The sequence below is a fragment of the Cyprinus carpio genome, chromosome A20 (genome assembly GCF_018340385.1).
Source record: "Cyprinus carpio isolate SPL01 chromosome A20, ASM1834038v1, whole genome shotgun sequence".
Classification (NCBI taxonomy): Eukaryota; Metazoa; Chordata; class Actinopteri; order Cypriniformes; family Cyprinidae; genus Cyprinus; species Cyprinus carpio.
Genome location: NC_056591.1, coordinates 16767991 through 16793116, shown reverse-complemented (window position 1 = coordinate 16793116; position 25126 = coordinate 16767991). Strand labels below are relative to the sequence as shown.

General features: G+C 36.4%; 1 protein-coding gene across 1 annotated transcript in view; it reads left to right on the top strand.

Moving 5' to 3' along the window:
* LOC109072324 (fibronectin type III domain-containing protein 1-like) overlaps positions 1–20384 on the top strand; it is a 31981-nt gene extending 11597 nt beyond the window's left edge. The window contains 18 exon segments of the mRNA XM_042777870.1: positions 178–387; positions 575–673; positions 753–873; positions 1368–1555; positions 2213–2320; positions 2895–3083; positions 3174–5363; positions 5465–5580; positions 6097–6208; positions 6285–6668; positions 8093–8251; positions 13189–13425; positions 15347–15455; positions 18655–18734; positions 18823–18852; positions 19030–19191; positions 19398–19520; positions 19659–20384. Of these exon segments, the coding sequence (XP_042633804.1) occupies positions 178–387; positions 575–673; positions 753–873; positions 1368–1555; positions 2213–2320; positions 2895–3083; positions 3174–5363; positions 5465–5580; positions 6097–6208; positions 6285–6668; positions 8093–8251; positions 13189–13425; positions 15347–15455; positions 18655–18734; positions 18823–18852; positions 19030–19191; positions 19398–19520; positions 19659–19774 (4733 nt within the window). The 3' untranslated portion in view covers positions 19775–20384.
* Positions 20385–25126: the final 4742 nt, after the last annotated feature.

Sequence of the window (25126 nt, the reverse complement as noted above, 5' to 3'; positions counted from 1 at the left end):
CACAGTACCATCTGTGTTATCAGTGTTAAGTCAAGTCAGCTGAGGACAGATCTCTTTCTAAAGCACATTTAAAACAACAGAAGTTGGTCCAAAGTTCTGTACAGCATAAAATTATAATAATAACAGATTATTAAACTCCAGTGCCAACATTATTTGCTCTGTCTCTCTCTTCATTAGGTAGGATGGTGTCTATAACTTCATCACAGATTAACCCACGGCCCCCAACTCAGAGGACAGCACTAGAACAGCAGAGGGCCCCTCAGTCATCCTCAGGACCAGAACCCCCTCATCAAGTAGGACGCCTCCCTCTGCGACCCCAAAACAAGCACAGAGTGGACCTCAGCCAGCACCAAGCAGACCAGCGTAATGCTAACAAGCACAAACTGGGTAAGCATTAAAGTCTGGATGTTTGAATGCTAAAATGAATAATGTTTGAGACATACATAATGTATGCATTTAAATTTAGGTTCAAATATTTGTAAATAGACCTCAGATTGCATGTCGTCAGTATGTCCCATAGCAGGTAATGTGTAATGATACATGGCCGTATCTGGTATCCCCCCTCTGTTCGTAGCATCTGAGTCCATCTATGTGGTATCACTGCAGGCACCCAGAGCCCAGGGGAGGAGTGCACCCATCACCACAGCCACCATGAATAAAAAAGTAACAACAGGTATATCACAGATCATGGTGGTACTAACCAGAACTCCATATTCAGTATTTTAACTCACTTTTTTATGCCTTTATGTCAGAGCCGGAGGTTGTGGATGAAGTAAAGGACATCACAGTTAGAGTATTGTCTCCTCAGTCTGTCCTTATCACCTGGGTTGATCCACTTGTTGAAAAGAAGAAGGAAATACCAGGGGGATCCAGGTAAAAAAAAAAAAAAAAAATATATCATTTTTAAAATGGTGGGCTAATTGGTATGTTGGCTGCATTATATACACTACTGTTCAAAAAGTTGGTAAGATGTCTTTTGCTCACAAAGGCTGCATTTCTTTGATCAAAAAGACGGTAAAAAAAAGTAATGTTTTGAAATATGAATTACAATTTAAAAGGAATGTTTTCTACATTTACATTTACTACGTTTTAAATTAAGAAACATTTCTTATTATTATCAGTGTTAAAGCAGTTGTGCTACTTAATATTTTTGTGGAAATCATGATACATTGTGTTCAGAAACTTCAAGGAAGTTCAAAGAACAGCATTATTTAAAAAACAGAAATCTTTTGTAATGATTGAATTATGAATGTCTTTACTGTGTCTGTATCATTACTGTGAATGACTTTAATGTGTCCTTTCTGATTAGAGACCCCAAACTTTGGAACCATTGTATATACTGAGCTTTAGAATCAATGTGTGTGCAGGTATTACACTGTGAAATACAGAGAGAAAGGAGAATCTGCTCGATGGGAATACAAGGATTCCACTCAGAGACGTCTCATAATTGAAACGCTCTCTGCGGACAGCATGTACGAGTTTTCTATTTGTATCTCGCAAGGAGATCAGAAGGGAAAATGGAGTGCATCTGTGTTCCAGAGAACTCCTGAATCAGGTTTGTTTACACTCCCTGATCTTTAACCCAGATGTTTTGCTTAGTTTGCATTGCTGAGCAGATATATATTAGTATTTGATATTATAGATAGATAGTATTTGTTATTATAGATATAATTATCTGCAAACTAAAAAGGTCAATGTCAGATTGAACAACATACAGAATTACAAGATTATAATTAAAAAAATTACTAGAAGTTTTTTTTTTTCTTTAACATAGTTTAAAACATATTTAAAAAGCTGGTTATTTAGACTGAAGTGAATTTAATTAGAATCTGCTCTTTTATTGCATGCCTAAAAAATATACTAATGAAGCAAAGGATGAGCAAAAGGGTGTTTGTATTGTGTTGTACACCCATACAAATGCACAAACATTCAAAACAATCTTGCCTTAGTTTTTGAAACCATGTAATAATGTTCTAACTGGCTAGTTCATTATAATGTTATTCTGGATTTTTTTCTTTGGAATGATCAGAATGACCTCATTCCCATGGAAAACATAAACTGTCTTTTGTTTATCTAAAAAAAAATCTAAAAAAAATCTACAGCCAGAAAAAATTAAGTAAAGTTTAAGAGAATACACAGTGCTCCATATTGTTTGTATAATAATTTGTTTGTCAGTCCTAGTTTTATTTTTAACCCATCTTTGTCAATGCAGCTCCTTCTGGCCCTCCAGAAAATTTTCAAGTAAAACCACTTAGAGGAAAAGGTACTGCTGTCACAGCAACATCCAAACCAACCAAACAAACAAATATTCGAATAATATGTAATACAACATTACACTTACCCTGTAAATTCAGTGAGATCCATATTAACCATAGGATGAAATATTTGTTTATTATGTAATGCAACATTACTCTTGCCTTGTATCTGTTGTATCTGCATATTTAGTTGGGATTGGAGAAAGTATTTTAACATTGATAATATTTTATAAAGATATCTGTTAGTTCTTTCTATGACTTTTGGAATTTGCCCTACATAAAGAACAGAAAATGACTTCGGCATTTGGAAAATAAAACATTACTAATAGTTGACCATATGTCTTCCCTGAAATAACTTATCTGTGTGCAGTGCCAAAATATATGGGAATGATAAGCCTTCAGCATTACAATTTTTCCAGCAGGCATGTAGAGCACCTGTCTGTAAAGCTAAATCAATACAAATGTACATGTGGAAAACACAAACTGTTCCCTGTTCACACGGAAGGAACTTTCCTTTTTTTATTTATTTTCTAGATTTATTGGTTCAATCATGGGTATTCCCAGTGTTCATTGGAAAATATTCAGCTATGGCATCCAAACGAAATTGACCGTACTGATTAATTTGACTTCTACTTCCAGAATACATCCTTTCCTATGCTCCTGCAATGAAACCGTTTGGTGCAAAGTCAGTTACATACCGTGGCACCACCACCTCTGCTACCATAGATGGACTTACGCCAGGTGACCGCTATATCTTCAAAATCCGTGGAGTCAATAGGAAGGGCCAAGGACCACAGACTAAAGCCATCATTGTTGCAATGCCTGCATGTAAGTATTCCCAACAGATGTTTTCCCTAATACACTTCAGCAGCTTTACAGGAACTTGGTTAAGAGTGGTATCTTAATTTTTGTCTCCAGCCAGCTCTACTCATTTAAGGAACACAGACAGCCACAAGACAAGTCAAAGTGCCTCCAAGACATCATCAAACAATGAATCAGACAATCAGGAGCCAGATGAGATGATAGAGTCTGATACTCAGACCACAACTCAAGCACCACCCACCAACAGACGAGGACGCCCTCTTTCTCAAACAAGGTCCTATCACAGCATCTTCTCCTCTGTGAGGGGTTCTGTCAGAAACGGAGGTTCTAGCTCAAGGTCAAACTCACATTCATCCTCCACTCATGCCAAAGATAGAGAAGGAAATACAAATGAGGAAGAGAAGCCAACAGACAGTCCAACAGAAGAGAAAATCAGAGCAAATGAGGCTATCGAGGACACAAAACCAGAGAGCCATAATAATGCATCACCACAAACAGAGGAGCATTCAAAATACTCACCTGACACTAAAGAATCAAAACCCAATCAGTCTGAATCTGTCCATAAAACATCAGAGGACAAACGTCCTTCTTGGACCCCTCGCACATCCTCAATTGTTGATATTAGCAGATTAAGAAGGCCTAATTCTCGATCAAGAATGCGGAGTGAAGATTCTTCAGATTTGTCGCAAAACCAAGAGTCTGCAACTACAAGAAAGAACCTAACAGCAGTCTCCTATCCTGAGGGAAAGAACTCGTACAAACAGATAAGTGTCACAGACAGGACACCTTCAGTGATCTCACCTCAGGAAACCATCCCTGAACCAGTGAAAAAATCAGAATCAGAATCATCCTCATCTATCTCTTCTTCTCCAGCTTCCTCTTCCACCTCATCTTCTTCAGTATCTTCTCCTTCATCATCCTTACCATCATCAGGTACAAGAAGGATTTCCTCCACTTCAGGTCGAGTCACAAGTTCAGGATCTGGTGCCATGTACCCTAATGGAAGAAGAGTTGGAATTTCAATCAGAGCTCAGAGACTTCTAACAGGAAAGCACAAACTTGATTCATCATCAACATCTGCTTCTTCACAGTCCACACTGCCAATGGGAACCAGGACAAACAGTCACGATGCAACAGAGGAGCATGATGCCAAACACAAGAACACGGAGCTAGATGACACAAAGGGTGAACAACCAACTTCAGAACCCAAAAAAACCCTTTCTGATACAACTGAAGAGGAACACCCAGAAAAAAAGGAAAATGATAACAAAGAAGAGAAAAGCAATAGTTATGGTTCCACTTCCCATTCTTCTTCAAAGAATAACCCTTCTACAAAAGGAAGAAGTTTACCCCTTTCATTACCAAAACAAAATTCTAGGATAGTTACAGGGAGTCGCAGACAAGATGGAAGAATACCGTGGAGTAGGACTGCCTCATCTATAGGTGCAGGAAGGCCAGTTATTACAGGATTTCCTTCTCGTTCTACTGCTGTGGGCTCTCAAGACACTAGCGATAAAACTAAAATTTCACCCACAACATATCCTTCAAAGCATGAGGTTAATCCTGTCTCATATAAACCTAGTGTGCTAAATAAAGAAACAAATGTTGCAATAAGTTCCAAAAATCCCAGTAATAATGAAGATGTAAAAATTAGCAATGATCATGAAGATGATTATCTTTACGAGGGAAGCAGAGAGACCTTGGACAGGCAAAGCAAAGATGCCACCTCAACTGCTGCACCTAAAACAACAACAAAAACTGTGAGTGAACCTCACAGACCTGCCCAGAACTTTGAGAATGAAAGTGTGGATAGGGAACAAAGTAGTACCAGTACCAGTTCAAAGTCAATTCCTTCAGTCACCAAAAAAGTCCCTAGTTTGGCTTCTAATGGTCGGGTCCGCTCACCTGTGTTGGCAAGCCGTCTGAGAGGTTCACGATTCCCTAGTAGGGTGTATCCAGTACAACACAGAAGACTGGGCTCTGTTTCCACACCGGGCTCTTCGTCATCTTCATCACACTCCTCTTCAGCATCATCATCTGCCTCCTCTCAAAATAGTCCAGCAGAATCACCACTTATCTCAGATCGGCACACAGCTGACAGGAGTAATGCTAATGTTAGGCTCACCCCAAGTTCAGTTTCTCGCTCTTCCCATGGGCTGTCTGCTGGTGAAAGCTCTAGTGGGAATTTATCTCCTGAGTCACGAAATCCAATGATGGGATCGAGGCTGCGGTCAATTTCAAAGGAAAACACTTTTGGCAATGGTTACAAACCTAGTTATGAAAAAGGCAAGTGTTATGTTGTCTGCAAGGATGTGTATGCTCTACGTATAACAATTTCAGTGTGTGCATAAGTATACTTTTACTCATTTCTCTAATTCCATGATCAGGCAAAAATGGACGGCCGAATCTCACAGCTGCCAATGGCAAAGTATCCTCAATATCTGATGAAAATTCAAAACCAAACGGAGTCCGACATATCACAGGTCCTGATGGAACAAAATGGGTGTGTTTATTTGCAGTGTTAATTACTGCTACATTTGGCAGCCCTGAATGTCCCTAAATCCATTAAGATGTTTTATAAATGCTATTAGTTTATTTACTACTGTCTAACTTGATTTAAACACTTTGTTTCTTGTTCTAATTTCTAAACTATGTAGCAGGTTTGTAGCACTGATAGTGACCCTCTGGTTTCATCCATGACTTTCATTTTGTTAAACATAAATGATAGAATGTAAATTAGATCTGTTATGTAAGATACTGTGATCCTACTGTCCATATCCATGGCTTGTCTGTTGTCTGGATACATTAATAAATCAGACAGTACAGCAGTCCAAACAGAATTATCTGTAAAGTAAGCAAAGATAGTCATGTGAACAGCTTTGTCTCTCTAAGAATGCATGGAAACTCCAAGAGCAGGGACCTTAGGGGCACTTATTCAAGCAAGACTGTTTGACTTTTGTCTCATTTTTTTTGAAAGAAAGATTCTTCTTCTTTAATAAAGTTTCATTGACTATTTTAGATAATAGATCTGGATAAGGGTGTCCTAATGAATGAAAACGGAAGAGTCCTTCAGGATTCAAGGGGAAGACCCAGAAAAGTTGTCATTGGAGAGGATGGCAAGACTATTTTTGGTGAGTGGCTTACAATTTTAACTTCATAGAAATATAGAAAGAAGAAACTGACTTTTATCTATGTTTGCTATATTAGATGACCAGGGCAGCCCACTGGTAAACCAGGAAGGATTAGCATTATTTGGTCATGGAAGAGACAGTCGGCCTGTGATTAATCCAAGTGACAAGTACCTTACTGTGGGAGGAAAACCCATCGTTGGCTTGGACCGCCCTAAACCAAGGACTACAACTACTACAACCACAACTACAACAACCACTACAACCACAACTACAACACCAGAACCTACAACAACAGAAATGGTAACAGAAACATTGGAGCAGTCAACATTGGAGCAGTCAACATTGGAGCAGACAACATTAGCTGCTGCGCCTACATGTCCACCTGGACTTTATTCTCGACTAGACAAGAATGGTTTTCCAATATTGGATGCTGATGGAATACTTAACTGCTACTCTGAAGGTGAGATTAACTCTTTGGAGCCATTCTTACCTCAAAAGTGTTTCATACAAGATAATTAAATAATATGATGTGGATTTGGTTATGTGCGTCAAAACAAAAATGATGGAAAATATACTCTTAAGATAGGACAGAAATGTGTTTAGCCCAGTTTGTGACTACAGTTGGCTCTTGTTGTAGTTGCTCACTGAACAAATTACACACATCACCTTTAAGATTAACACTGAGGGTTAATTTAGTGTAACTGGATTTTAATGTGGTTGCACATCTCATCTGTTATTTGGTGTTTTTGTCTAGAAAATCATGGACCTGGCAATAATTGCTTTATTTAAGAGTGAGCAGCAGTATGTGAAATATAAAGATATGTGAAATGTGAATACTTTATTCTTAAAAGAAATGCTACATTTCTGTCTGAGTGTAGGCCAAATGCTAATTGTTGATGTAGATTTGTTAATTGCCACAATCCACCAGTCCAAATTAAATTGAGCCAAAATCAATGATGTATCCCCCAATTATAAGTCGCTTTGGATAAAAGCATCTGCAAAATGACTAAATGTAAATTTATTAGTACCACTTGAGAAGAGGATTCCTCTGGTTTCCAGCTTCCATAAGAAAATACAGTTCAGAGATGTGTTATGGTCAGCATGGCATCTGATGATGCTGTTATTAATGAAGATGGTGTTGGCTGATTGCTTTGTTTACTGGCTGCCAAGCTACAAGCAGATTGTTTTTACTTTTGCTTTTTGTATGGCCATTTGTACTCCATTTATAGATGCCATTTGAAAAAGAAAAAAGTGAAAGTCGTGACATTTGCCAAGTATGGTAACCCATACTTGGAATTGGTGCTCTGCATTTAACTCATCTAAGTGCACACACACAGCAGTGAGTAGGGAACACACAAACACACCGTGAACACACACCCAGAGCAGTGGGCAGTTCTTTTTTCGAGCGCCCAGTTTTTGCTTTTGTTCAAGGGGGTGCATTCCTGCTTTTTATTCTTAATTTTTTCCATACAGAGCGTCTTTATAGGTTGCAAAGTGAAGAATTGTATGATTCAGTGTGCACAAACTTGGATGACCTTTCTGGAATAACAACTAGACTTTGGGCAAGAAAGAATAGTTTGGTCACATTCTCACTACTATAACAGAGCAATAGCACTAACTTTTAAAGCAATGTTAAATAAAGTTGCATGTACAGTGGACCAAAAAAAGTAGCTGGGCAGTTTTGGACACTTAAATCCAACTTAATGGGCATTTCTTTAAAATAAATGCCACTTGGATTCATATTTTGTTATATGATACAAAAGTGTTAATACGTTTTTAAATGTGACATGAGTGTCCAAACACTCTTTGGGCCACAGTGAGGTGGGAGACAACATCCTGTGAACTTTTATTCTTCCTGTTTTTGATTGCTACTCTATCTTACAGATGGGCTTTTTGAGGAGACAACCCTAGTCCCACTTCCTACCACAACACTGGTTCCCACAACAGAGTATCCTACAACAGAGTCTCCAACTCCTGAGACACGGCCTTTTAACAACACCCCCTCCTCTGAGTTTGATGTGGCTGGAAAGAAACGGTTCACAGGTAATACGTTTGGATTACTACATATTACAATAGTTAGTACTCTGGTATAATATCCCCTGTTCTTATTGGTTCCAAACTCAGCAAGACCATGCAGAGATTGAATCTCTCAGGAAACACAACTGGCCGCTCACAGTTAATTTCTTTCCAATCACCTCAGCATTTCCTGTAGATGTTAGGCACTAGAGAGTTGAATGGTGAATGTGAAGGAAATTTATCTGGCCTACAAGTGCAGCTCATTCCCTTGGTGATGCTTAAAAAAAAAAAAAAAAAAATTGTGCATACAGCTGACCTTAGCTAGGATTTATATGCAAGTACTTCTTGTCCCTCGGTAGTTGAATGATCTTCCAAATTCCACCCAATCAGCTCAGTCAGAGTTCATCAAAATTTTCAAAAAAGAGACACAACTCTTCTGTAAGAACTTGAATCCCTAATTCTCAACCTAAATGTTTACAAATGCTCTAAAAGTGCTGGTTCCTTAAGCGTAATAAGGTGTTTTTAAACCTGGTTCACGTTTGGATCGCCAAATATAAATACACCCAACACAGTTTAATTGGATTGTGATCCGATCACTGAATTACATTCAGAGGTGTCTGGGACAGATTTTGACCACATTTGATTTAGATGTAAATACAAACATGTTTTGTTTATCCACATTCAGCTGTGCAAGTAATAAATGAGATTATGCTGTAAATAAACGTCACTTTGACAGACTGAGTCGTTCAAGTCCTGTGTTGCCAGTTCTTTTAATTATGCTGCACTTGCTGTGTGAAAAAGACAAAAGACACAACACTCTTGTGATTTTCTGACCTGATTCAAATTATGTTACTGTATTATTGTATTCTCGCCAAAGAGAGCGCTTTACAACCTTTTCTTCCCATTTATTCACTTCTAGCCCCATTAACAGCCTTTACTAGGGCGTTTGCAAAGACATTTTGAAAGATCCAGTTTTGAATTGTGCAATTACACTGAAAATGCATTGGAATGGAGGTGTTAATGCAATTGGGCTAAAATATCCAGATACTATCTGGATATGACACAAATGGTAATGTCAGGTGTAAAAAGGACCTATTTTTACACAGTATTTAACTTAGATTAAAAGTGTCTGTTAAATAAACAAACTTTTATGGGATGTGACCTCCAGGATAGTTGTGAAAATTAAGCCATAACAAAAAGTTACTAGTAAATGTGTACACTGTATCATTCATGAGTTTGGCGTCTGTAAGATTTTTATTTTTTTTTATGTTTTTCAAAGAAATCATATATTGTATATAGTTGATCAAAGATACAGTAAAAACAGTAATATATTATGAAATATCATTACAAATTATAATAACTGCTATCTATTTTAGAATGTAATTTATTCTATGATGGTCAAGCTGAATTTTCGGCATCCATTACTTCAGTCTTCAGTGTCACACAGTGTCGCTTAATAGCTGCTTAATATTTGTATGGAAACTGATATTTTTCTCATGATTCTTTGATTGGAAAAAAAAATCGAAAGAACAGCATTTCTTTGAAATATAAATCTTTTGTAATATTAGAAAAATCTTCACTGTCACTTTTGATCAATTTAATGCATCCTTGCTGAATAAAACTATTAACTGCTTTCAAATAAAAAACCTTGCTGACTCCAAACTTCTGAATAGTAGTATATTGTAAATTGAGAGCAAATGGGGGGATAAGAGGAAGAGAAAAAAAAGATGTCTTCACCTTTAGCCTTTCTTTTTGGATCATCTAAGTTTACTTTCTACTACTAGAGGTCTCTCCTCAATGGCCAGAGTGTAACTAACCTTGTCAACCCTCAGGTCCGCGTCTAATAACACATACCGTGTGTTGGTAGAGGCTATTTTAGAGTCCACTGACTTTACAGGCTCTGAGGACTCAGGTTCTTTCATGTGGGCAACTTCTGTAGGAAATATTTGAGAATGCCTGAGTGAAAGCATTTAGACTCTATAAATTATGGCTGAATGTCTGTGGGTTTGGGCTTCCTTCCTGAATTCTTCAAAACTCAGTATTTGTGTTAGGATAAAGGTGTGTGCCTGAATGAAAAAAAATTAATAAATAAATGCTATTAGGTTCCATTCCAACTAATTCACAAATAGTGCAATTGTATTCCACTTAGCAGTGGATTAGTGCAATCATGATGTGACCCCATGCAACCTGTTACATGACTCTAGTCAAGCTTTTTCAGGTTCAGCATGAGTTCATTTACTAAGACTGACTTGACTATAATAGCCTTTGAACATTAGGTTCAGCAGACTCCATCTTTCTGGGCTTAAATCCCTACAGGATGTACACCTAGCTATGGAACATTGTTTCAGGTCCAGTTTGCATGCAGAAACTGTGCCAGATGAGTTTCAGAAATGGTAATGCTGAGCTGGAGCTTTGGTTAGTGAGCTGGCAAATTTAGTTCTGCCCCTCATTGACTCTTTACAGTACTGCACTTGCAGTAGAGAAGTTCAGATTACTATAGTTATACGTATCTGCTAAGCTCATCTACCGCAACTCGGCACATATTCAGTCTGGTGTCCAATAACGGCATGTGACAAAAGCGTAATGGACATGGAGATCCAGCTTTTCTACTTTCTTTGCTCTCTCTCTTTCTTTCCCTTCTTTTCTAAGTTTAGTATGTTTTAGTTATATAAGCTTTTAATCTACAGACAAACTGATTCACACTAGTAATACACTGTTAATAATTATGCTATTAATTTAACAAGTTAATTTTAAACTTATTAAAGTCATACAATAAAATTAATAATGAATGTCCAAACATCTGTACACATGGAACATAGAATAGTTACACATTTTTTTTAAACAATTTTTATTTATTTCTAAGGCAGCTTTTTCTAATGTCTATTTAGCAGTTTATTCTGCAACAATAATGTCTTTCAATTACAATTATTTTACTCAGGTATCACTGATTAAGTTACTTGTTGCATTTCTTGAATGCATATCTTACAACAAAACAGGGGTCATAGTGGCCTAGGTTGTTAGAGCTCCTACTGTTTCATGGCTCCTCTAATGTGCTTGTCTTGGCAAAAATGTGACATCAACTGCTCTGGCTAGATACATAGGAAAACAGCCGAAGAATGAGAAAAATGTTATGAGCGAACTCTTCATTGTTTTATGAGGGAGGCCCTCAATGGTTCATTAGTTGGTGATTGTAATGCATTTATATTGCAGTATTAGAAAAGGGCTATGCCCAGCAGAGGTATGTGAGGGAACAGAGATAACAGAACCATTTAGACCACTGGAGCCAGAAGCACTGCTGAGCTTTTAAATACAAAGTATGATTATTGAAAGAACTGAGGAACCAAGCTGTCTGTATAGAAATACCTCATGTTCCAGGCTGTGGCTACAGCATTTGGCCTCATAATGCTGATATTTGTACTGATGGGTACAAGAGGAGGTGCTTAAAGCCATAGTTAAATTGAGTTGAGGAACATGTCATTCATTAAAATGATGGGGCAAGTGGAGCTCGGCTATGATTGAGGAGAAGCACTTAAAAGAAATCAACATCACGAGGTCCAGCTCCACCAAAACAAGCATCATACCTATAAAAATCAGCTCCGGGAACATAGAAAACACAGCTCTTTGGTAAAATGTCTCGTCCTCAATGCATGGAGAGATAAATCCTGACACTCCAGACTTTGGGCTGCACAGCAGGCACATATTTACACATATGCAAGCCATTTATACAGAGAAACATGTCAAGAAAGAAGCCCTAAATAAAACGACATGAGCTAAATGTGCTGAAATCAGCTGACAGCAGCTTCCTTCTGGCTCCAACCTCAGACATCTCCTTAAATATTTATGGCTTTAATATGCTAGGGTGTTCTCTGCTCTCCAGATCAGCCAACAAATCCACCATATCTCAAACCATCTCTGTCATGTTTGCTCCCACCTTGGCGTATGACTCTCTCTGTAGGTGTGAATGCCATAGCTGTAGTACTTGATGTGCGTATACAAAGTGTACAGAAGTTGTGTCTAATACCACATTGTCCAGTTTTTTCTCTCCATTAGTGGTTTTCTCTTCACACATTGTATTGTAGCTTTTGGTTTATCACCTATAACGAGTGCAGCTTGTACGTGTATGTGAGTCTCAGTCAGTCTCGGCGGAGGCACATGCACAGAAGTGTTTTTTTATTCTGTATCAGGGTCAACATCACACGGAGCTTTTGATTAGCTCCAGGTGTGAATCTTGTGGCCCAATCAGACAGGGGGTTCTGGAAGTGTTCACAGCTGTGGATCCAGCTGGCACTGTGTGGGACGACAGAAATAACAAAAATTTTCATTGAGCCAACAGGAAAAAGTCTACAGCAAAGAATCAGCAATGGTAGCTTTTATTGTCTGCAACCACAAGCAAGAGTAAATTGGATACCATTTTAAACTAGGACAACAATCTCATGCAAACAACACAATAGAAATGTAATCCTTACCAAACGGTACTTCCAGCACCAAGTTATTTGTTGTCAGTTTGCATGAATGTCCATGGATGTTTTGCTATCTTTTTTGTATTACTAGTTGTAGCAAATAAAACAGACAAAATCTATCAACACACTACAGTTTTTCTCAGAAAGAATGCATTAAATCGGTAAAAAAATGATAGTAAATACATTTATAATGTTATAAATTTCTTTTCAACTTTTTATTCATCAAAGAATCATGAGAAAATGACTGTATCATGCTTTCCACAATAAAACAATAAATAAATAAAAACTACAGAGCACAACTGTTTTTTTTTTTGATAAGAAATAATTCATGAAAAAAAGATTTCTATGGCATTATGAAAATCATGTTATTTTTTCCAGTTCAGATTGTTAACTTGCTTATAAAACTGTTGTAAAACATTTTATATTGAAGTAGCAACATTGCATTGTATTTCTTTAATGTACATCTTTTCCCTTTCTCTTCTTTTCCACACTGTCTGCTTTCAGCTCCGTATGTGAACTACATCCGTAAGGACCCTGGAGCTCCCTGCTCCCTGACCGAGGCTCTGGAATACCTTCAAGTGGATGTCTTAGCAGACTTGATGGAGAAGGACCAACAATCAATCCATCAAAAGCAGCCACCCAAAAACAAGCCCCATAATGTCACTGTAGTTGCCATGGAGGGCTGTCACTCCTTTGTGATTTTGGACTGGGCACTTCCACTCAAAGATGACATGGTGTCTGGTGAGTGTGTGTAGCAGTTCCTTTTTTATTATTTAAAAATGCTTTTGCAGTTGCAGAACTGTGAAACATTGACTTCTATAAGTATGTAAGTTTCACCACAATGTTTACTAGATGCAATATAGAAATATATCTAATATAAATTAAATTTACAAGCTTTCTTTTGCATCGGGGCTTAGGCTTATGATTAAAGTCAAGATCACAGTTGAAGAATTGACTGTGTTAAATTTAACAAGTCTTGATTTTTACTCCCAAAGTTACTTGTGACTTGATTTATGCTCAAGATGAGTGGTTCAATTTTCCATGGAATGTGTTTCAACTACTTTTTCCAACATACCAAATGTGCAGCGGTTTCTTAGATTGCATCAAACAGGAGTGAAAAGCACCCAATCCAGTTTATGGATTATCCTATAACATTCTGTTTCTCTATCTGCAATGTGTAAGCAATATTTCATAAAGCAAGTAAACTGTGCATGGGCCTGTTTGATAACAACACTGAAAAGGATTTATAGCACACACTGGCATAAAAAAAGACGCATCAGACATGTCAATATGAACTTTGTCATTTGAAACCTGAGAAAGATAGCTATGCAATTAGCTAATTAACTGCATGCTTTCCTTGTTTGGTAATACCATGACATTAAAGGGATAGTTCACCAAACAATGAAAATTCTGTTTTTATTTACTCACCCTCATGTCATTCCAAACCATTCAGAATTTTTTCCTTCTGTGGAAAATAAAAGAAGATATTTTGATAAATTCTTCAGCAGTTTTTTTGTTTATATATTGGAAGTCAGTGGTCACTGAATGTGTTTAGTTACCAACATTCTTCAAAGCATCTTGTTTTGTGTTCCACAGAAGAAAGAAATGCATACAGCTTTAGAACAAAATGAGGGTGAGTAAATCACAACAGATATATCCCTTTAATTGTGCAGGCATACAGCACTGACATTTGTGAACTGGCACATTCCGTAATACACCTCACATTCATAGAAAGCTGTGTTTACTCTAAAAAAACTCTAGAGATGCTTAATTTTAATTATGTCATATTTTAGCTTGTTTCGTAATTTGTAATTTTGTTTGTATGGTTTGTAAATAAGTTGAAGGATTGTGCGCTGAAATACCTACATTCTGAAGTACCCCAATTTGTAAACGTGTAGTATGCTGAACTGTCTTGAACTGGTTTCTATTTAATGTGCATTTCCAAACACAAAGCTATATATAACACTGCTCTAAAATATTGACCCTGACAGTTTCATCCTGATTCACACAAACAGGGAGGCAATTCCCATAGCCACTGTTAGTGTCATGATATGATGTGTTCAGAGGTTTAAATGCAGGGGATTCTCTGCCAACTGACAACCGATACAGTTGCTTTAGATGAATGGTGCAACTTTGTCCACATGCACATAATGGCTGTTGAAAATTCAGCCTTGCCATCACAGGAGTGTACAAAGTATTTTTATTATTTTAACTTTTTGTGAGGAGACCTTCAAAAACATTGAAAAAACTTACCGACCCCAAACTTTTGAATAGTATTGTATGTGAAGTTAGCAACTGATGGTTATTAACAACTGAAATTGCTTGCAAAACCCTGTTCCTTTAATAATCTCCTTTAATAAAAATTTATATATTTTTATCTCCACTCTACTTCACTCCTTTTCAGTCATCCTTCCTTCTTTCATAAAGCTCCACTCCTGCACTGCCTCTCTCTTTCATATTAAATGATGGAAAATTTACGCATGTGTTTTATATACATCCTGCTGTCTTGGCAGCAGTTTAATCCTTCCATGGCATAATAAGGAACTAGGATTATATTGAGGAATCCCTTCGCAGACATGACCAATACATGCTTATTTATTTCAGTGTGTTTGAACCTCTCACATTTAGAGTATGCTTTAATTGTTTGCCCTCTTTTTTATAGGCTATATGGTACACAGTGCATCCTATGACGATGTCCTAAATAACAGATGGTCAACCAGATCCTCAAGTGGAACCCACCTTCCTGTTGAAAATCTCAAGCCCAATTCCAGGTGCGATCCGGCATGTGACAGGATTCATGCACAGACACAAACATATCCCATCAATTTATAAACTAATTTACAATCTTTTGCATGTTTGCGCTTGCATATTTAAGCATTTATGTTCAATAGTCCACAATATTTTATGAAACTGAATACAAAGCAGGTCTGAGTTCTCAGTGGAGATCTTTCGGGAGCCCTCAAATCATGCTTAATCCATGAACTTCAACAATATGATGGGAAGCTGTCTGTTAGGTTTGCTGGTATTCTAAGCTATAAAATCATTGCCACATACTTTATTTAACATAAATTTATATGAGTGCATTGTTTATATTCCCCTTGTTGTGCAACATTGTCTTGAAATAGTGATAGCCTTAAACTAACTGTGACAAAATAACTGATCTGAGATGTAGCTGAATATGTAAAATATGTGACAGATTAAGACCTGGGAGCTGGGGACTAATATATAATTAGTACGGCTGTCATAGTTAACTTGTTAACGCATATATTCAGTCTGACAACGTATCGGTTTCATTCTGTATTGTGTGATTTCTAACTAATCGGAATCTTTAGAGCAGATTGGAACTGATAAATCAAACTCAGACAAGATGTTTAGCAAACGTTATTTGCTATATGCTTTATTTAGATAGCTTTCTTTCTTTCTTTCTTGCTTTATTTCAAAGTATGGTGAAATGTAAAAAAAAAAAACAAAAAAAAAAGGTTCCATTAAAGATGCATTAATTGTTTAAAACTGACAGTGAAGATATTTGTTTTGTACTTTCTATTCAGTAAAGAATGCTAAAAAGAACCAGTTTCCAAAAAGTTTACAATATTACTATTTTTACTCAATAAAATGCACCCGTGGTTAGCAAAAGTGACTGCTTTCAAAAACATCACAAAATCTTACTGACCCCACTTTTTTTTAACGATAGTTTAAATAATTAGTTTTTGAACAAATAAAGAGTACTGTTGCATAAATTTCAATTTCAAGTTGCATATTATTTAATCTTCTTTCATTAAAAAGGAATGTCATGTGTTAACTACAAAAATAAAAAGAAAAGAAAAAAAGATTAAGTGGGATTAATTATTTTAGACCGAAAGCCCTAATAATAACTAAATAATTAATTAATTAATTTTTACAAGAGCTAGAGAAACTGATATTTTATGCTGTGGAAACTCATCAGAACTTGCCGGCTTTTGGCCAAGACTCAATTTCAGCTATATTCACTGAAATGTACTGTGCATGTGTCTGTTTCTCGAATGCTGCTTATGCTATAACACTGTGAACCCCTACCAACACATATTTGCAGCAGTAGATATTATAAGGGAGGTGTTTATGGCCTGTCTGGACATTTGCCACAAATGTGAAGACATTTCTGTCTACCAGACCCATCTAGATACTTTCTTTACTAAGTATTGGTGCATTACAGCAGGCATGATCTGTCCCAAAGAACTGGAACGCCCATCATTCAGAAAGTTCTGCACATCCCTTACTAATTTTTATTTATTAAATATTTTTGCTCTTTCAGTTATAATTTTAAAGTGTAGCACTCTCAGCACATATTAAGCTTTAAAATGCAAAACAAAACACACAGAGATCTCGTCTGGAGCTACACATGGGTTACTTACACATGCATAAACGCATGTAGCTGTATGAAACATCCCAGGTTTGACTGACATTTTTTATGTACATCTTCCCAGAAAGGCAGATGCACTCTCTCCATCAATACCTTGAGAAAACACATGAATGCGTATGCACTCATTAGAGATGTTTGGTTCATAAGTGTTGAATGTGAGGATGAAGTTGTTTTTATTGTCCTCTGGGATTCATTTAGAAGCCTCTGTTATTCTAGCCTCTCAGCCGAGCTCACTGACTGACAACTTTACAATTCAGCTATGAAGTGTTGATAAGTTTTATGAATGATTTATAATAGGTTTTAGAAATAGGTAAATAGTCTAGACTTTGGACAATAACAGCTCCTTCTTAGTCAAAGTAACAATGACAAACCACTTGGATGCCATATCGAGACCGCAGCTTGCATCGATTCCACAAAGAATTATGGTCAGAAGAACAAGGAATAATAAGATGCACATGTGCATACACATATAATTTATGGTTGCACATGGACACACAAACAGTAACACACACATCCTAGTTGAAATATGACAGGCCCCCTCCCCAGTCTTCCTTTGGCGGTCTGACTGTGATTGTCCATTTTCTCTTTATTTTGGTCAGAGTTTCCACACGGCTGTGCTAATTTGATCCAGCAGTGCTGATTTTATGTCATTAAATGGGTCCTGAGTTAAACCAAGTGAAGCGTGAGCTTACTGAACAGCCTCTTACTGGCAGAACAGAAGGCTGTGAGTGCTGTTAGTGCTGCCCTTTGAACTTAATCACACTTCTCTGTTTTGATTTCTTTACTTGTCTAATTTATACTCTACGGTAAAGGATGTGCCAGAGTCAGGGCAGAATAAGTGTTGTGGTCTGGTATTTGTCACAAAGATGTTTTGTCTGATTGGAAATTCCATGTTGATGTGTTATTCTCTTGCTCACCCTCTAACATGCAGTCTCTTCTTGTTATTACACTTTGTTAGCCTTCTCTTTTGCCAGAGGCTCACTCTTCTAACTTTCTCTCATGCATGTTTTATTAATACACAATTTAACTGTGCCCTTTCCTTTTATCTTTTTTTTTCATTTTCCAACTTTTTTTCATTCTTTTTCATTTTCTTTTATTTTTCAATGATATATTTTCATTTCTGTTCTTCCCTTTCCATTTAATATATATATATATTTTTAATACATTATTTTCCCTTTTATTTCTACACTTTTCTTTTCATTTTTTCCTATCCTTTTTCCTAAAAGAAATCTTACTGTTACTTACAGTTATCCATAAAATTACTGGATAATGCCTGGCAGAAAATTACCAGTACATTTTCCGTTATTCATTTTTTTTACAGTGATTTTATTTCCTATAATTTTTTCTTTTATTTTCCTTCACTATTTTCTTTCCCTTTCTTTCTACTCTTTTGCCTTTTTCTCATCAATCCTATATATCTGTGTGATTAGATCCTTATGCTTTTGAGTAGGTGTTCACAGTTGAGTTTTATATGTAGATGAGGTGCTTTTGTAAAAAATAGTCACTTCATGATAGCAAACCATGATTTTAATATGACAGATTTAATACATACATGCTTTCATTCTTGTTCTCAGGTATTACTTCAAAGTTCAAGCCAAGAATATCTTTGGACTGGGGCCACTCAGTGAAACTTTAACATATGTCACAGAGTCAGGTGAGCTTTTTGTCTGAACCCACATAAAGGTTTTTGGATTCAAAAAATGTTTATAAATACCATAGAATTTCTGTTTTCTTTAATCTAGATGACCCCCTGCTCATAGAGAGACCCCCAGGTAAGAGTTACAGCATGACTTTGTTTGCACCGTTTGCACTGACAAGCCAAAAAAAAAACAAAAAAAAACAACATCGCTAGTCTAAACCAGTCTTTTAAGAAAGTTCACTGTTAGCTATTTCATGATATTTTCCAACAGTCATGCAATATTTGTAATTGACATTCATTTCCTTTCTAGGTGGCGAGCCCATCTGGATCCCATTCTCATTCAGGTATAACCCCGCCCACAGTTCTTGTAAAGGAAGTCAGTTTGTCAAGCGCACCTGGTATAGGAAGTTTGTTGGTGTTGTCCTCTGCAACTCGCTGCGCTATAAGATCTTCATGGGAGATGGACTGAAAGGTGCTGACCTTTTTTTAACAACATAATACATTTAAAACTTTAATCTAATGATTAGTGCGTCTGTAATATGAAGCGCCCTGTTTTTGGAGTGCTAAAAGCCTTGGAATTATCTGATCCAAACCACAGTTTCCCTCAGCTATACACAAGGCGCTGTCTGAGGTTTGGGTCCTGAGGGATACTCAAGCTATGACTGTTTTCCATTTCAGAAACATTCTACAGCATTGCTGATACATTTGGCCATGGAGAGGACCATTGCCAATTTGTGGACTCCTATCTAGATGGAAGGACAGGACCACACAATCTCTCCCTGAACCTACCCACAGCTCAAGGTACGACATATATACGCATGCTCTGTAGTTTGTCTTCACTTCAAGCTTCAAATCATCATGTCATGTGCGTGTTTACTCACTGCTGCCTAAGAGGGTGATCAGCCAGCACTGTAACATGATGCCGTTTGTGGATTTCAGGATATTATCGGTCATACAGACAAGAGCCAGTGAATTTCGGGGCCATCGGCAGGCGTACACCACATCCTTTCGTTGGCTGGTATGAATGTGGAGTTCCAATCCCTGGAAAGTGGTAACAGGGGGAAACTCCAAGAGGACATTATCACAGGCAATCACATTCCACGTGTTCTGTCCCTATATCTCTAAGCCAATCACAAGAGGTGAACCATTGCTCACCATGGCAACCAAACCTAAATCATATAGCAACTGCTTCTGACGGAAAGAATATAGTACTTTGAGTAACACTAATATTTCTACATATTCGATATCAAGCACTTTTTTAAAAAATCAGTCTGTATATAAGGAAATTGCAGCATGTGTATTTGAGTTTATTAACAATGTTTTAATTTCATGTGTTGAGTTCCACCTGGAATATTTATCTTACACTAACTTCAAAGAAACACAAACTGGTGGCTAGTTATTTACCAAAGCACAACGTCAAATGACTTCGTAATGTCTGGGAAGATGACATTTGCAATGATGTAACAAATTGTGAGTGATGTTTGCTGTTGTTTATATACCTTGCTGAGATTTTGTACTCTTACATTTTTGTATTACCCTCTTTTTGAACAAAGGTTGGCATGAAAGTATTGCCCATATTAGGGCAGATTGAAAAATGTATATATTTTTTTATTTGCTCAGGAACAATTAAAATTTGAATAAAGATGCTATGGAGAAAATAGAAAACCTTTTTATCCGCCACTGATGCATAATAAGGTATATCATCTAAAATAATTGTAAATTATATATTATAGTTTTAATTCTATTTTATATTAATTATATTGATCAACATTCCTACTAATCACTTTTGTGAACTTTGAAGACCCACACTGCTACATTTCTAGAAAAAAACGAAGAGTACATTTTATTATGTACTGTACACAGTGTATTAACAACACAAACAAAAAGAATTAAAGTCAGGGAAATATTACAGTCACCATCTTAATGCATTTTATGTATCTAGCACGTTGAACCAAGAATGGTTGAATTCTTTCTGATTGAAATGTGTTTGTGGTCATGCTGCTGTGATGGGCTTTCCACATAATAATAGGTGGTAATAACTGATCCTCCCATTCTAAATATATTTCAAATGAGGTGTTTTGGCAATAACCCCTTATTCTGACACATTTAAAAAGCCTATAACTTCTAAAATTACAAATACCTAGAAAGCACTTTCCTCCTCGCCATGCCATATATTTGATTGCGCTTTATATCTCTTACTTTCTAATTTATTATACCCATATTTTGTACAAGAAGACTGAATACTTTCCCATCAATTAAAATATACAATACTTATGGCATGCCTGCTCAATAACTGGCATCCAGTCACATATTCTGGCATTGTTAGAAAGGTTCGTCATCATTTGGCCTGCCTGCTATAACTCTGGTATCAGCTGGATTCAAATCAAGAAAGAAAAAGCAAGGTTTCTTATCTGTGAGTACAGCAGTTCCTTATCATTAAGTAAAACTCACTGATTTTTTTATTTGGCATCCGGTCACACTCCACATGCCTACGGGATCTCTTATGTGTTTTTCCAGAGTTTGTTGTTGTAATGTTTATTTTAAAGAATAGATAATAACTAAGCTATATTAAAAAAAAAACATTATCTGTCCATTTTAAGAGTAAACTTGCCTTGCTTGCCCTCACTTGCCCTTAACTTGCCCTCATTAAGTCAACAAATATCAGTGAAGCTCAAATCAAAGAGAAACAAAAAGAATCTAAAACTTTTGGCTATTTACAAGAAAATCAAAATGTATCAATTCATCTTCTGTAAGAAGAACAGTCTTTACAGATGATGAGTTTGATGTGGACTGCCAGAAAGAGAGCAAAACTAGATCGGACAAACACATCTGCTAAAGATGTTAAAAGAGGAAGCAGGCGAGAAAGAGACTGTTTCTATGAAAGCACTTTTTGACTTTCAAGCAGAGTGGCGTGAAACAAAACGGTTGTGGTAAATATGTTTACAAACATTGAAGATGTCGATTTGGAGAACATGAGGAAAATGTGAGCCGGTCAGTGAACTTGTCTTCGCAACAGCCAGACAACATTGCCACATGGGAACCATAATCAAATATCTAAGGTTTGAAGTTGTTTACTTCAGTCCAGTGATGACTTTCAACTAAGCAGAAAAGGTAGCACTACACATCACACACTTCATTTACATTTTTCCAAGCAATAATGGAATCAGAGAGACCCATCTGGTAAAATAAAACATTTCAAGGGCAAAAATGTAAGTTGCTGATTGGCTATAAAGTTCATAATTTTACTGCTGGCAGCTTCCACTGGGCAACATGTCAGAATGACCAGATCTGTGTGCAATTATTTATATTTTTGGTATTGTATGATTAATCTGTGGCATAGTATTAGGTCATAAAAGGTAGGGTGACCATGCGTCCTCTTTTTCCTGGACATGTCTTGGCCAGGATTTCTAGATTAGTTATAGGTGTGGTTATAGTGCCGCTTCAAACCGAACACACCGTTTGGCTTTGTTTTCTATTGGTTTCATACTTTTTCAGTAAAGACTAAAAAGCTTTGAACAATAGCATGCAGGCATTGTACATAATCAACCAATCATGGTATGCGAGAAGGTGGGATCTACAGAGAATGGTCAAACCAATGCAAATTTAAGACATGTTAGGCAATTTAGAAATCCCAGCCGGGACATGTCCAGGAAAAAGAGGATGTATGGTCACCCTAATAATATTTTATTTGCTTATCAAGGATGAATTTTGCTCAATAATTTGCCATTAAACATGTAGTGTTTTGAAAAAGCTTTGACAAAAATGAGGGTCTGCTGAATGGTGCTATACTGGGAATTAAAGCATTAAAAAACCATTATCATTTAATTTTGTGAAGAACCACACATGTGAGGCATCAAGTTCTGTTAAACAATTCCATTAATGGCTACACACGTAGTGTTCCCTCCTTTGTTTTGGTCAGATGCTTTTGTAAACCCTAATGCCTGTAGGCAAAACCAAGGATGTTGGCCAAGCAATGACGACTGCCTTGTAATGCGGTTCATTTCAACAGTCCTGAAGATTTACAATGTGTTTGTGAATCCGGATTTTCCCATTTTCTCCTTTGGATGTTGTATCAGTGTCATTTTTTTATTTATTTTTTTATTTTATTTATTTAGTTTTTTTTTTGAAAAGTGATTTTCATCAGATGAGGCCCAGTTCTATTATTTTAAAATATGGGACACAATTACCTAAAATTTTGGATAACAGTATAGTTGTTCAAATTGAAGTAAAGCAGGATCTTAACTGTTTTCACATGCTATTTGTGCATCTCTTTTCAAAGTAGGTCACGCGCTACTTGGGCTGGAAAATGTTACCACTCATACTAAAAGGATTAAATCATCGAAAGAAAGTCAGGACAGACAGAGCAAAGAAAGAGGGTGAGAGAGCGATTAACCTGCTGAAAAAATGCCATAATGCTTATAATCCACCATAGCTGCATGTTTATAGGTTACTGATTTGTATGAGTCACTAATATTTCTCAAATACACAATTCAATTCTGGGAATTCATTAATTGTTACAGAATTCAGTCAAATAAATGTACTGTAACATAAGAAGCACATTAATATGCTAAAGAGCATCGCAAAGCTGTATTCTCTCAAAAAAAAATTTTTTATTTATTTATTTTTTTTTTTTTTGCACAAAATTACATTTAAAAAGGCTGAAGTAAATGTCTATTTAATACATTTGGCATGGAGTGACATCCTGCTTGTGTTCTGAAAAGTGCATCATTTATGCCTCTTTGTGCCGGTGCCAGACTAGAGCAGACTGTGCTGAGGGCCAGTATGAGTTGCAGTCCAGAACATGACAGAATGACTATAGCAGGTCTTTACAGTGACAATCAGTAAGGCTACTACATTATTGGGATCATGTCCCCATCAAAAACTCATTGACTGCTATACAGGAGAAGGAATCTGTCTTTCTGTAAGTCTCACGCAAGTTTGACCAGGACAGATAAGTCATTTATATCCAAGCTCTGGTGTTTTTCTAGGCCCTGGAAGTTTAATATGTACCCTGTGTACTTTTAACATAGATTTACATAGACTGAGTTTCCCTGCCAAACTGGCAGAGTTTAATGTTTTAAAACTACCACCAACCCCAGTGTACGATTGATTATTTAAAATTAATCTCTGTTATGCAGTGTTTGGCACCCAATTTAATCATGCGTAAAACTGCTCTGTTAGAGGTACTGGCCTCTCTGTGGTGAAGGGCAAAAGGCCCACCGCTGTAAAACTGTTTAAAAGCAGTCAAAGGTTGTGCTGGTGTGCATTAAGTGTTTTGTGCACCATTAGGACACACAAGAGAGTGTGTATGGCTGTAAATTAAAGCACTGATGACAACACAATTTGGCACTAGCTTAGAAAAGTCCATTACATCACAGGTCAGATTTGTTGTAACATGCAGAAAGCACACAGAGACACCTTAAAATATATAGAGTACAAAGCTTTAAGATTGAAGCAGAAGATGAACATAAATGAGGTGGTGCACAATACTTTATGTATTAACATTCAACCTTTAAGAAAGTCTGAAAATATCTGTCACAAGCTCTGATGAACAGATACATATGTAACCAGATCTTGCATTAATGCATTCCAGATATGGCATATTTTGTCTGTTAAATGACCATTAATTTTCCTTCACAGTAAGGCCCTTTCTAAGCACATTCCCATTTATCCAAAATCATTTGCTTTTTATCATATTTATCATTTTTATTATTTGCTTAAATAAATACATAAAAATAAATAAAAAATGTTAACATTAGATGAAAAGCAAAAAATAATAATAATAATAATAATAATAATAATAAAAATTAAGAAGAAGAAAAAAACAAACAAACATGAAAAATGTTGCCTTGGCAATTAACGGACATATTGCATAAGCTACCAAATTACTAACATTACTAAAACTATCAAATCAAAAGCACATAACAAAATTACGGAAATTCAAAAAAAATTAATTTGAATTGAGTGAATTAATATTTGGATTATGAAAATATAAAAATAAAAGCTAATTTTGAAAATGAACACTATAATAATAATAATTAAATAATACTGAAATAATAAATCATGAATCTAAAATAATAAATGTCTTTAACTGCTGTTAATTAATCATAAAGTTATATGGGAACTATAAATTAATGTGAATTACATTCACAATGTTTCCATTTTACCTTATTTTTTGCAACCTCTATCACAATCTCCAACAATCAAAGGAAAATCACTCACAGGTTTTTCATCTCCTAGCATACCGGAGACATGATGTAATATGTTTCTGGAGTTCTCAGTGGTTACTCCCTCTTGCATTGCAGTTATTTCCCCGTTTTTATGTTGTTGTTTTTTTTTCATTCCAGATAGGAACAACCCTGCCAAAATATAGACTCACCTAGCCTCTGCATGGAAAACCTGTCCTA